The sequence below is a fragment of the Ascaphus truei genome, chromosome 1 (assembly GCF_040206685.1).
Source record: "Ascaphus truei isolate aAscTru1 chromosome 1, aAscTru1.hap1, whole genome shotgun sequence".
In the NCBI taxonomy this organism is placed as follows: domain Eukaryota; kingdom Metazoa; phylum Chordata; class Amphibia; order Anura; family Ascaphidae; genus Ascaphus; species Ascaphus truei.
Genome location: NC_134483.1, coordinates 548,498,634 through 548,511,991, shown reverse-complemented (window position 1 = coordinate 548,511,991; position 13,358 = coordinate 548,498,634). Strand labels below are relative to the sequence as shown.

At 40.7% G+C, this 13,358-nt stretch overlaps 1 protein-coding gene across 1 annotated transcript in view; it reads right to left on the bottom strand.

Moving 5' to 3' along the window:
- Positions 1 to 3,636: 3,636 nt before the first annotated feature.
- Positions 3,637 to 13,358, bottom strand: part of LOC142466012 (vomeronasal type-2 receptor 26-like) — a 31,040-nt gene continuing 21,318 nt past the window's right edge. Inside the window, exons 3-5 of the mRNA XM_075570646.1 lie at positions 9,901 to 10,128; positions 6,532 to 6,655; positions 3,637 to 4,769 (exon numbers count right to left, since the gene is read on the bottom strand). Of these exons, the coding sequence (XP_075426761.1) occupies positions 3,862 to 4,769; positions 6,532 to 6,655; positions 9,901 to 10,128 (1,260 nt within the window). The 3' untranslated portion in view covers positions 3,637 to 3,861. The remainder of the gene's footprint in view (positions 4,770 to 6,531; positions 6,656 to 9,900; positions 10,129 to 13,358) is intronic.

Sequence of the window (13,358 nt, the reverse complement as noted above, 5' to 3'; positions counted from 1 at the left end):
CCTTTTTACACTTATAACACTTTCTGTCCCTTCCAAACAATATACACAGTCTCTAATTGTATGCCAATTTCATAAAAATAACCCTCAATACCTACTTCCTCAACACCATCATATGCCTTGAATATCTATCGGCAAATTCACTTGCTATTTCTTTCCTATTCACTTTCTATTTCACTTGTTATTATATTAACTTCTGTCCTGGCAATGGTTAAAATAAATGCAGCGTGACCCTCCTGTCCCTCAACAGAATTCTTTTGCCCCTTATTAACGTAAGGTATGTTTCCCTGCTTATCAATCCCACAGAAAAAGACCCCTCTTTCATTTAAACATCTGCGCAAATTGTTGATAATAGTACAAACAGTGCCATTCACTGGCCAACAAAATATATTTATATTGTCTCTTTTCGTTCTCTGTATTCATTCTTTATTATTTTTGTCTGCAGACACACAATCCTTTGAGAATTTTTGTTTTCCCATTATTCCCCTGTTACAGCAATCAAATGTAATTGACCTGTACAATACTCCTGATACAATAATCAAATTTAATTGACCTGTACAATACTCCTGATACAAAAATCAAATTTAATTGACCTGTACTATACTCCTGATACCATAATACAATTTAATTGACCTGTACTATTTAGCGTTACAATAATCAGCGCAAGCTGATTGCGTACAACTCTTTTGGCGTGTTATTGTTCTGAATAGTGTAAATATGCAAATAAGGACCTGTCACGAGACTGTTCCCCAATCACATTTTTTCACCATAACTATACCAAAGAAAAACTCGAATCACTTCAGCGGGTCCAACCCAGTCCTGATAAACCTTATACTTTTATAACATGGATACAGATAAGACCTTCTAAATAGATATCCATGAATAACTCACTTGGTATGTTAATGACAAGACAGAGCAAATGTACAATCAGGGACCCGTCCTGCTCAGACAACAAAAATATTTATCACAACCCAGACCGGTCTGAAAACAATCCCTTAAGAATACAAATACTCCCTCTCTTCACCAAAATCACCAAAGCTTTTAACGGGACTCTTACCTTAGGCCCTAACATCTCTTAACAACTCTTACACTTTAAAATGAATACAGGAACAGAGAATAATAAACTCACTTGATAAAGCTGGTTTCCGTCACTCAGAGAAACACCCTTTAAGGACCAGCTCTCTACACAGCACTCAAACAATTTTAAACTCAGGCTTTCCTCAAAAGGTGCCATTTACCATAATTCTTATGAGTGCTCAGGTTTGAGTGTTCAAGGAGAGGCCTGTCCAGGTGCTCTGCATCCGAGATATTGGAAACCATCCTCTGCTACCATATGTAAAAGCTGTAAAAATGTTACAACAAAGATTCAGTTATCAAATGAGTTTATTTCAGGTGCACACAGTGGAGACAGCTTCAAAACAAAAAGCTCTCCCCCAGATAACACGGTGTGCCAAATATTTATACCTTAAAACCTAAAGCTCCACCCCTTTATGGGGGGGCTTGCACGTCACTAAATATTACCTCATTTTGTAATACATAACAATACTAAAGCCGATGTCATTTTGTAATACATAATAAATGTATGTAAGCTAAAAATCATTATGGGGTTAAATGGGATGTCAGTTCTGCCACTTGGCACATTGTATGAGAAACTGACCTTATTTTAGACTACTAATGAGGCTTTCTCATAACTTCTGGCCTGTTTACACTTTCATTTGGAGCTGATTGGATGAGGAAAGATCAATAAAGTCAGCTAGGAGCGAAAACATTCCATTCTCTCTTTCACACAGATTTCTTCACATAGAAAGATGACATTAAAACTCACAAAGACAAGACAAGATGGTGGACTAAAATAGTCAAACAAAATGGCTTCTTTGACCCTCATGCTGTTACGTCAGACCCCCTAATGTCTCAACTTCATCAGGGGTCACCATTATAATGCTGTATTATGTATTATTTGTGAGACTTTTACCCTTCTCGGTCAGTCTAACACGTTCTGTCACTTTATTGCTTGATTGTAGCAGACTACTGATTGCACAGTCTGTGTGTACTGTTGCTTAGCAACAGGGGGTATTTAAACCCATGCTACGCTTTAGCCAACCACCTCCTGATGAAGTCACGTAAGTGATGAAATGCACAGGGTTACGTGCAACGACGCCCTGAGCTGGCTGATACGGAGGTGAACACTCTGGGTGGTGGACACTATATGAACCTTCTGGCAAATCTTTTCCCTCAGTAGAGACCTCACAGGCGTGTTCTGTGTGTGACCCGATACCTCTGCGGGCACCATTGTCACTGCTGGTGAGGAAAAAAGCCTGAACTGTGTGGGACCTGCCTCGCTGACCTCCCCTGTGTCCGTGAGCTTGTTGACTTGTGCAGTAGAGTAAAACACTTACATATGTGATCATTCCTGCTTCACTTGTGATGGAAAGTCCATAGGACGGTTTTATTTTTGATGAAATAATTTTTATACAACATTACGATTTGGAGCTTGTGCATCTTGTTCTTTTTCAGATAATGTTAATTTTGGTTAACGTTGCGTTAAATTGTCTAAGGGAGCTTCATGCATCTTGGTGTTAGTGTGTCGTCATTGCAGCCACATACACAGGTTACAAGTGTAACCACACAAGAGATAGCTATAAATCTATATAGAATACAAATGAATTTACAGTACATTGTAAACATTTATACTTTAAGTATAGTTTATTTCTTTATTTCCAAGTGCTCACAGACTATTGATAAAGCTGTACCTGAATAAATCACTGTAACGGGAGACCAGGACTAACACACCAGGAATCAACTCGCCAGACAGAACTACAGAGTTAATAAAAGTGAATTTATTGGAAAATAATATCCACGACTGTCAAAGACATGAGACATACACTCACCCACTGGGATAACTGGGAAATACCCTGCAGGCCTAGGCGCGGGTAGCTTCGTGAGGAGACTTTCCCCGTTCTGCTCCTATGCAGTGTCTACAGGAACTTGACTTCAGGCTCGGAACCGGCACTGGAACCCACTCTAAGGTAGACACCGGCACAAATGCCTAAGTCTCTGACGGGAATTCTAACCTGGAACTCTACATAACAGGGACCTCCCAACTTCTTATACCCCATGGCACAACATGGATATATTTAGGCAGGGACATTGGCAGGTGCGTCCAATATTATTTAGCGCCCTGATTGGTGGGCTAACTGCAACATAACTTTGGTTACATAAAAAGAGTTACATGGAAAAGGTCAACCTGAACTAGCAACATTTCTCCTGAGTACAGGGTTAACCCCTTGTCCTTGAAGTGCTGGAACCGGGCTGCTCAACACATAGATATATTCATACAGTAGAATGGACAGGTAGGGGTAATGGCAGGCTTATCCTTTATTCAAAGGACCCAAATCTACCCGTATCGGCACAACCACTTCTAGAGAAAATGATCAACAGGATTTTTATTAGGTTCAGCTTCAACTTAAACTTCTCATGTCAAAAAAAGGTAATGGGGACACATTATAAATAAAAGTTACTTTAACCTCCCATTTACAGGCAAATATCGCAGATGTACATGACCTATAAATCAAAATATTTAAAGCAAACAATTGTAACACAACGTCATTGGTTTAACAGGATCAATTTCTCTTGGTTGAGTAACAGTTGCAGTAAATTGCATTAAAATACATTTCTCTTCTGCTAAATATCCTTATTGATGTTGATGTTTGCCTTCAAACTTGAACTCCAAAGTGATAATGTTTTGATTTCCCCGTCTTTCTTTGTTCTGTACCCCAAAATGAAAATCTTAATAAAAAATCTGTGATAAAAACAAAATAAATTTCCATTACTACCTTTTCGCACATATAAGTTGCAGCAATATTTTTAGATGTTAGCCTTTCTAAATAAATAACTTTTTGTGTTTAAATCAGGTCTCAGCAACATAATGTAGCATTTTGGAAAGAATATACAAGACAAAATTCCCGCACTTGATGCTAATATGGCAAAAATCTCTACAATAACCATGTTCTTCCCCATAACACTCAAATACGCTGGTATAACAGAGACCCACACACTGCAGAACACCAGCATGCTGAAGGTGATGTACTTGGCTTCATTAAAACTGTCAGGTAATTTCCTAGCTAGGAAAGCTACAATGAAACTCGCAGCTGCAAGGAATCCCAGGTAACCCAGGACAGTGTAAAATGCAACAACAGATCCTTCATTACACTGAATAATGATCTTTCCAGGATAAGAGTGTGTGTTAAGCTCCTGGAAGGGGGGAGAAATAGCCAACCAACTAACGCTAATTAAAACTTGAATAAATGAACAAATAAAGACCACACAGTTGGATATTTTGACTCCCATCCATTTTCTCCAGGTGTTACCAGGTTTGGTGGCTTTGAAAGCAATGCAAACCATGATAGTCTTGGCCAGCACAGAAGAGACCGCTATGGAGAAGATAATTCCAAAAGAGGTTTGTCTCAGCCTGCAGGTTATATCCACAGGGCGACCAAGGAACAAGAACACACAGAGGAAGCTCAGCATGATGGAGACAAGGAGAATTAAACTGAGGTTGTGATTATTGGCTCTGACAATGGGAGTGTCCCGGAATAAAATGAAGATGCGCAAGATAATGGCAGTTATAATAGAACATAAAACTGAAATAAAAGAGAAGATCGGAGCTATCGGATCCCTTTTGTAGGATAGAAATTCAGTGCTTTTCAGAACACATTTGTTCTTCTTCTCATTTGGCCACCGATCATCTGGACACTTCTGGCAAGATTCACTGTCTGTTGTAAAAGGTAAAAAAAGGAGGAACGTTAAAATGCATCTGTAATATTATTATATAAAAAATTTGGGGTGACCATCGGGCCTCAGATTTATCTTTATGGGTTGTTTTTTTATAGTTGGGCATTGTCCATTGGATTTCCTCCTAGAGACTTCAGCCCTGAATATGAGAATGGCCATAATTCTCAGTGTGGTAAGTAGCCCAATTTTTTTTACAGGTCATCATTTATTGCCAATGTGTGTATCTACTGTAGGTCCCCATTAAGAAGGTATAGGTATCCCCAGTGATAATCAATGGCTTTATGGTTGCAATGCTTTTTCTTTTTTTTTCTTATTTGGATTGGCCAAAATGAACCATTTGACTAATATGACTATTGGTCATTAGTCTAGAGGGGTGCAGAAGTTAGGTTTGTTGGGGGGTCTGGTAGTGTATGCGACAAGGGTGATGGTAGAGGTTAACCCCTTATTTGCCTTAATGGTAAAACTTTGCTAGCCATTGAGATAGCGAAGGGGTTAGGTAGTGTAGTTGAACATTAATATATTTGTAGGTGATAAAAAAATAATTATAAATATCTGGACTGGATATATGGCATTTAGTCAATTTGATGCCTATCGCAATATTTTTAAGTCGTGGTAAAGAAAAATGGTGTTGCGACGTTGATGTATTGCCCCATAAAAATAAAAATAATACATTTATATGGGAAATAATACTGAAGGTTGATGTATCCAGGCCATAGTGCTTCTAAATGTTAACCCCTTAGGCATCGTATACATGCCCCGCATCTCGTACTACTGACGATATCATTGTTTTCTTCCTCTAATCTCTATGCAGTGGAGAAAATACAAAGGACACAATGTAACATTGGTAGTGTAGGAACCTGATGAGGGGGTAGGAACCTGATGAGGGGGTAGGAACCTGATGAGGGGGTAGGAACCTGATGAGGGGGAAGGTACCTGATGAGGGGGTAGGAACCTGATGAGGGGGAAGGTACCTGATGAGGAGGTAGGAACCTGATGAGGGTGTAGGACCCTGATGAGGAGGTAGGAACCTGATGAGGGGGTAGGAACCTGATGAGGGGGAAGGTACCTGATGAGGGGGTAGGAACCTGAGGAGGGGGAAGGTACCTGATGAGGGGGAAGGTACCTGATGAGGGAGAAGGTACCTGATGAGGGGTTAGGAACATGATGAGGGGGTAGGACCCTGATAAGGGGGTAGGAACCTGATGAGGGGGTAGGAACCTGATGAGGGGGTAGTACCCTGATGAGGGGGTAGGACCCTGATGAGGGGGTAGGAACCTGATGAGGGGGTATGAACCTTATGAGGGGGCAGGAACCTGATGAGGGGGAAGGTACCTTCACGTTGTTGAAGACTTGACAAATGTGGGACAAAATATTGAACTAGATGACCCATACTTATGAGAAGAAGAAAAACACATATAGACATTAACGAAATAATTTAACATATTGGATGTGCATTGGGACTCCTTTTTCTACCCTGGCCACAACATATGAATACTATTTTACTACTACAGATGCAGCAAACATTATTGCAGCCCATAGTGCACTGCAGCAGGACATACATGATGTGAAGAAGTGGCCATTGCTTTGAATCAGCGGCATGTGAGCAGGAGGTGCGGCTGTGGCACCATTCCACCCACATGTGTGCACCACGGTTTGCAATACCACTTGCTACATCTGTATATTCTACAGCAGAACCAGCTGCCTCCCCACATGCAGAATAAAGTACATAGAAAGCTTGTGCACCAGATTGATTGGAAATCTCTCCCATTGAGCATCTTATGCAGTCATAGCAGCAGGCTGGCTGTCCTCTCCGCGAGACTTTTCTATAGCCAGGAAAGCAGTTTTCCGAACATTGAGAGCGAGGAATCTGTAACAAATGTGAAAATAAACAAATGTTTTTCAAATACAATTAGACGATCAGAACATATTCCCAAATGCACAAGTCGATACTTATCTGTCTGTGTGTTTAGGAGCCTGTGCGAACAGCATCCTCTTCATTTCAAAATAACCAATGGGTTTGTGTTGGTATTTATCATTATTATTTTAGTAATAGAAACATGACTATATTTGAAGACGTGAACAATGGAATATACAGTACCTATGTTAGAACCCATCTAGCTATTACGTTTGTCTTGTCTAAGGATATATTTTTCTTATGGGTAGGAAATTAAATTGCACAGCCTAATGAATTTTAAGATTTACGATTGTATCTGCAATGATCTCAAGAGTGAGATCTATTCTTTGCTTTTCAGACATGTACAGTACTATGTATGATTCCAGGCTCTCCAGTCCATAAAACCAGGGTTATCCAGAGTTATGAGATTAAAGTAATGCAATGTTAATGCCACAAAGTGTAAACATTATGGGGATTAAAGTTAGTTAAACAAATATCCTAATATTAAAACAATGAACCAGGATGTGGAACTCTTTAGAGAGATATTATTAGGAATGAAGAGGTGACACCAATAGAGACCATTGATAAAAGCTCAAGTGCAGACTATTAAATAACTAGTAAATAGTGAGCATACTAAAGACACTAAAAGAGACAATGTTACATCTAGACATCAAACTAGAAAATATTTTAAATCCTCAGAAATAGAAAGCTTGAAAAGGTATTTTTATATAACTGATCTGTAAGACATTTACATGCAGTATTCTTTCTGCACATCAGCCCGACTCAGCATAGGGAGGTTCCTTGGGCTTGCTCCTTTATAGAAGGATTTGTGGCTCAGCATAGGGAGGTTCCTTGGGTTTGCTCCCTTTATAGAAGGATTTGTGTCTCGGCATAGTGAGGTTCCTTGGGCTTGCTCCCTTTATAGAAGGATTTGTGACTCAGCATAGGGAGGTTCCTTGGGTTTGCTCCCTTTATAGAAGGATTTGTGTCTCGGCATATGGAGGTTCCTTGGGTTTGCTCCCTTTATAGAAGGATTTGTGTCTCGGCATAGGGAGGTTCCTTGGGTTTGCTCCCTTTATAGAAGGATTTGTGTCTCGGCATAGGGAGGTTCCTTGGGTTTGCTCCCTTTATAGAAGGATTTGTGGCTCAGAATAGGGAGGTTCCTTGGGCTTGCTCCCTTATAGAAGGATTTGTGACTCAGCATAGGGAGGTTCCTTGGGCTTGCTCCCTTATAGAAGGATTTGTGGCTCAGCGTAGGGAGATTCCTTGGGTTTGCTCCCTTTATAGAAGGATTTGTGGCTCAGCATAGGGAGGTTCCTTGGGCTTGTACCCTTTATAGAAGGATTTGTGGCTCAGCATAGGGAGGTTCCTTGGGCTTGCTCCCTTTATAGAAGGATTTGTGACTCAGCATAGGAAGGTTCCTTGGGTTTGCTTCCTTTATAGAAGAATTTGTGGCTCAGCATAGGGAGGTTCCTTGGGCTTGCTCCCTTTATAGAAGGATTTGTGGCTCAACATAGGGAGGTTCCTTGGGTTTGCTCCCTTATAGAAGGATTTGTGGCTCAGCATATGGAGGTTCCTTGGGTTTGCTCCCATATAGAAGGATTTGTGGCTCAGCATAGGGAGGCTCCTTGGGCTTGCTCCCTTTATAGAAGGATTTGTGACTCAGCATAGGGAGGTTCCTTGGGTTTGCTCTCTTTATAGAAGGATTTCTGACTCAGCATAGGGAGGTTCCTTGGGTTTGCTCCCTTTATAGAAGGATTTGTGGCTCAGCATAGGGAGGTTCCTTGGGCTTGCTCCCTTTATAGAAGGATTTGTGACTCAGCATAGGGAGGTTCCTTGGGTTTGCTTCCTTTATAGAAGGATTTGTGGCTCAGCATAGGGAGGTTCCTTGGGTTTGCTCCCTTATAGAAGGATTTGTGGCTCAGCATAGGGAGGTTCCTTGGGTTTGCTCCCATATAGAAGGATTTGTGGCTCAGCATAGGGAGGTTCCTTGGGTTTGCTCCCTTATAGAAGGTTTTGTGGCTCAGCATAGGGAGGTTCCTTGGGCTTGCTCCCTTTATAGAAGGATTTGTGGCTCAGCATACTGTAGGCAGGTTCCTTTGGTTTGCTCCCTTTATAGAAAGTTTTGTGGCTCAGCATACTGTAGGCAGGTTCCTTTGGTTTGCTCCCATATAGAAGGATTTGTGGCTCAGCATAGGGAGGTTCCTGGGGCTTGCTCCCTTTATAGAAGGATTTGTGACTCAGCATAGGGAGGTTCCTTGGGTTTGCTCCCATATAGAAGGATTTGTGGCTCAGCATAGGGAGGTTCCTTGGGTTTGCTCCCTTATGGAAGGATTTGTGGCTCAGCATACTGTAAATCTTTGTTGACTGCGTAATCACTTTACCTTTTAATATTGTTTTATAATATTGTGTGTCATTACTATAAATGAAGAATAACTTTGTTGAAGGAGATTTTAATGAAATGATATCATTAACCCTTCCTGTGACTGTAAATGGAATATGATCACAGATTTGGTGAGAGCAGCTGCCAGGATATTGATAGAGAATGTGGTGATTTAGCATTGGCATTTATAGTTCCAAACTCCGGCATTCTCACAGTATAGTCGAATGATTGAATCATCTACATTGCATATCTCCAGCTTTTCTACTAGAAAGTTAGCAATAATCTGGACAGTTTCTAATCTTAATATATTTAACACACACACACCAAACACACACACGCACACACACAAGCACACACACGTACACAGGCACACACATACACAGACACAAACACACACACAAACACGCACACACACAGACACACACACACACACACACACACACAGAGACAAACACACACACACACACAGGCACACACACACATACAACCCACACGCACAAGCACACACACGCGAACAGAGACACAGAGACACAGAGACACAGAGACACAGAGACACAGAGACAAACACACACACAGAGACAAACACACACACACAGAGACAAACAAACACACAGAGACAAACACACACACAGAGACAAACACACACACAGAGGCACACACTCACACAGAGGCTCACAATCACACTCACACTCACAATCAGACTCACACTCACACTTTCAACCACACACACACAACAAACAACATACACACTATAATATATCCTTATTACATACTAGGAGAACGGGGGAATTTCCTGAGTTGAAGATGGTTGGTTACTGTTTATGTGGTAACTGACCTGACTGAGGTTATGCTTCCACATGATGTCACTCTGATTGATGATGAGCTGCTCTCCTTCAGGAGCTGATGTATTGAAGCTTCCAACATGTCTCACCAAGAAGGTCCCATTGGCTAAAACAAACCGGTTTATAATGTGATACAGTGTGGCCATTTCTCCTTTCTCATTGAAATATACATCCTCCCCAGTGGGATCCTTGAATCGAACTCCTCGTATAAAGTTCTGTAACTATCAGATTGGTAGATTTGTTAATAACAGGTTCATTTATAAGTTGTTATAAACCCATCAGAAAACCCAATTCCTTCTGATTATTGTACTATAGGATATGAGAGAACAGCCTTGATGAAGAATGCAGCAAAGAAGACTTTATGGGGCTTGTTTTTGTAGCTTCGATAACCAACTCATCGAGGATTTTGAGCAACTATCGCAAAATTTTGCTCGGTACTTTAGCTATTCAATAAGCCTCAATGAGTTGGTGAAAGCATACGGGGAAGGCATATTTTGTGTGATTTCTGGCTCCTGGACAAACTTGCTGAAAGAAAGCTGCAAAACTGCAACAACTCGCATTTTTCTGAAGTCATGCTATTCTAGTAGCTCAGATGAGATAATTGGAGCTCTGGAATTGCGGGTTTATCAAAAATTCATCTCGCCGGCACTCGGGTGGCGAGATGGGATCTGAGAGAAGGACTTAGAATAAAAAATGCATTGTTCCTGCATCGGATTGAAGCCGGGAGTCTCCGGAGCTGATACCCATTAATACCGGCTCCGGAGACCCCCGGCTTCTATCCGATGCAATAAAAATGCATTTACAGGCTGCTTCATTATATTAGCGTGTAACTGCTAAGGCAATGAAGGGGTTAACTACCTGTGTCTGGTTTATTGTGGCTAGCGGGGGTGGGTGAAGGTGGTATTTGGCCCAAGGTGGGTGTTTAGGCATAGCGGGGGGGTTGCAGAAGGAACTAACCCCTTAATTACCTTAGCGGTTACTACCGGTAAGGTAATGAAGGGGTTAACCCCTCACGTTACCCACCCGGTAGGTATAAACACCCACCACAGGCCAAATACCACCTTCACCCACCCCCGCTAGCCACAATACACATAAAACAAAATACAAACACAATACTAAGCAATACGCCTATTCATTGTAGAGAAAGGAAATACAAGGCGCGCTGTCCCAAAGGTTCATTAAATCCATTAACCAATAACTGTTATCTCCCTGGAGCTCCTGTTCTCCTGTGATCAGCGGGGTCACTGAAGGAAACAGTCAAACAAAAAAAGGGTGTAAAAGAGGAAACAAAAACAGAATCAGTAACAGTATAATCCCATTTATGTAAAAAACACAGGTGATATTCACATCAATGAAAAATCACATGAAAAAATAATCACATGGTCCTCTGCTCATCAAACACAGAGGACATGATCCTTCAAAAACAGGGTCCTTCGAACTGAAGAGTCCCAGATCTAAATAATGGATTCAAACCTCTTTAGCAGATATTATGTGCAAAGAACTTAGCTTCTGGTCGGCGTCCTCGTGGGAGCAGGATGAATGGCAGCCATCCAATATCCATCACTGTGGTATCACGTGCTGCGCAATGATGTCACCACAACGAGTTTTGCGCCTTTTGCCTTGCTCGCAGTTAGTGTGTATAGCCAGGTATCTTCTCCGTGGAAGGTACCATGAACTTTGTGAACGTGGAGCGGTCAGGGTAAGCCTTCCGAAGCAGGTACCCTGCACCTAGTTGAGGCAAGAGTCTCCCCCCAGTCCTCCAGTTAAGTGTGTATTCTACTGTATTTTGTGTATCATTGGTATATCTGCTGGTCTCACTAGAATAAACCTCATTTTATTCCACTGCGCACCTTGTTCTGCCTGGTGATCTCGGAAGGTAAAAGTGTTAAAAGTACTGGTCTTCCGTGGCAGTAACTTTGCCCATTATTGTATTGTACTGTACTGTATGGTTGTCGGGGTAGAGGGGGTGCCCATTCATTCTCATTGAGGTTATCATTGCTCCCATTGAGGGCATAGGTATCCACAATAGCAATGAATAGGTGTGTGCAAAGAACTTAGCTTCTAGTCGGCGTCCTCGTGGGATAACATAACTGCTAAATAAAAAACAAAGCACATAAATAAAAAGAAACACTTGTATACACTTGTATACTTAATTCACAGGGTGTTGAGGCTATCACACATTTTTTGCATTTATAATTGATAGTATCATTTTTATATTGAATCACAATTGTGTTTTATTTGAGGGTCAATTCTATCTCCAGACCACTGAGACGGCCATGGGGACACGTTTTGCACCAAATTATGCGGGCCTTTTATGGGAAAATGGGAGCTCGATTTCATCTGCAATATTAATGAATTTAACAAACACCTTAAATATTATCAAAGATATATAGATGATGTCTTGTTTGTTTGGGCAGGGACTTTGGAAGATCTCAATTAATTTATCAGCTGTTTGAATCGAAATGGTAGAAATCTTGTACTGAGTTCTACAAACCACAGTACTGAGATTAACTTTTTGGATCTCAACTTGAAAATTGAGAACAACAATATCGTTACAAAATACATAGTTTAATCAAGTTGATGTAAACTCATACCTGGATTTCCAGAGCAGTCATTCCAAATGATGGTTGAACAACATCCCATATGGTCAAATGCTACAGGCCAGGAGAAATTGCTCCCAGGTATCAGATTTTGATGAACAATCTGGAGTTTTAGCCCAAAAATGTGCTGATTGGGGTTATGATTCAACACTTGTTAATAGGTCCATTCAGAAAAGCAAAGATTATCCTAGAGATCAACTGCTGATCCCCAAGAAACAAAAACCACAGTAAATGAGTTTGGTGATACACCATTATTCATTACAGGGTTTTGTAAGCAGGGTAAAAGAGTAATAAAGATCCTAAAGAAGCATTGGGGTGTCCTCCAAATGGACCCTATTCTGCAAGATAAAATCACAAGGAAACCTAAAATAGGATTTAGAAAAGCCAGAAACATTACAAACATTTTAGATCACAGTGCATTGAAAAGGGTAACCCTAAATGCACCTTTAAATGAGAACTTCCAATCTAAACCAGTGGGGAACTACATATGCGGAAAGTGTGTTATGTGTAAATACATGGCGTGTGATAGAAGCTTATGTGATGTTAGACTGGAAAATATCACAGTATTACACAATTTAATTGTCTGACAACGTTTGTTGTGTATATCATAGATTGTCCATGCAATTTATGGTATGTTGGTAAGATAATTAGGCCACTCAAAACAAGGATTGGTGAACATGTCAATTGAATAAAAAATGCCCAAAGTAATTTGGATAAAGATAAAAAAATTACATAACCTGGATGTTCCATTCCTGAAATAGAATTTGCCTTATCTATAACTGTATGACATCCAGATCCTGTGTTCAGAGTGTTTACTATTTCGCATTTTCTTTGCTGTCTATGTTAATGGA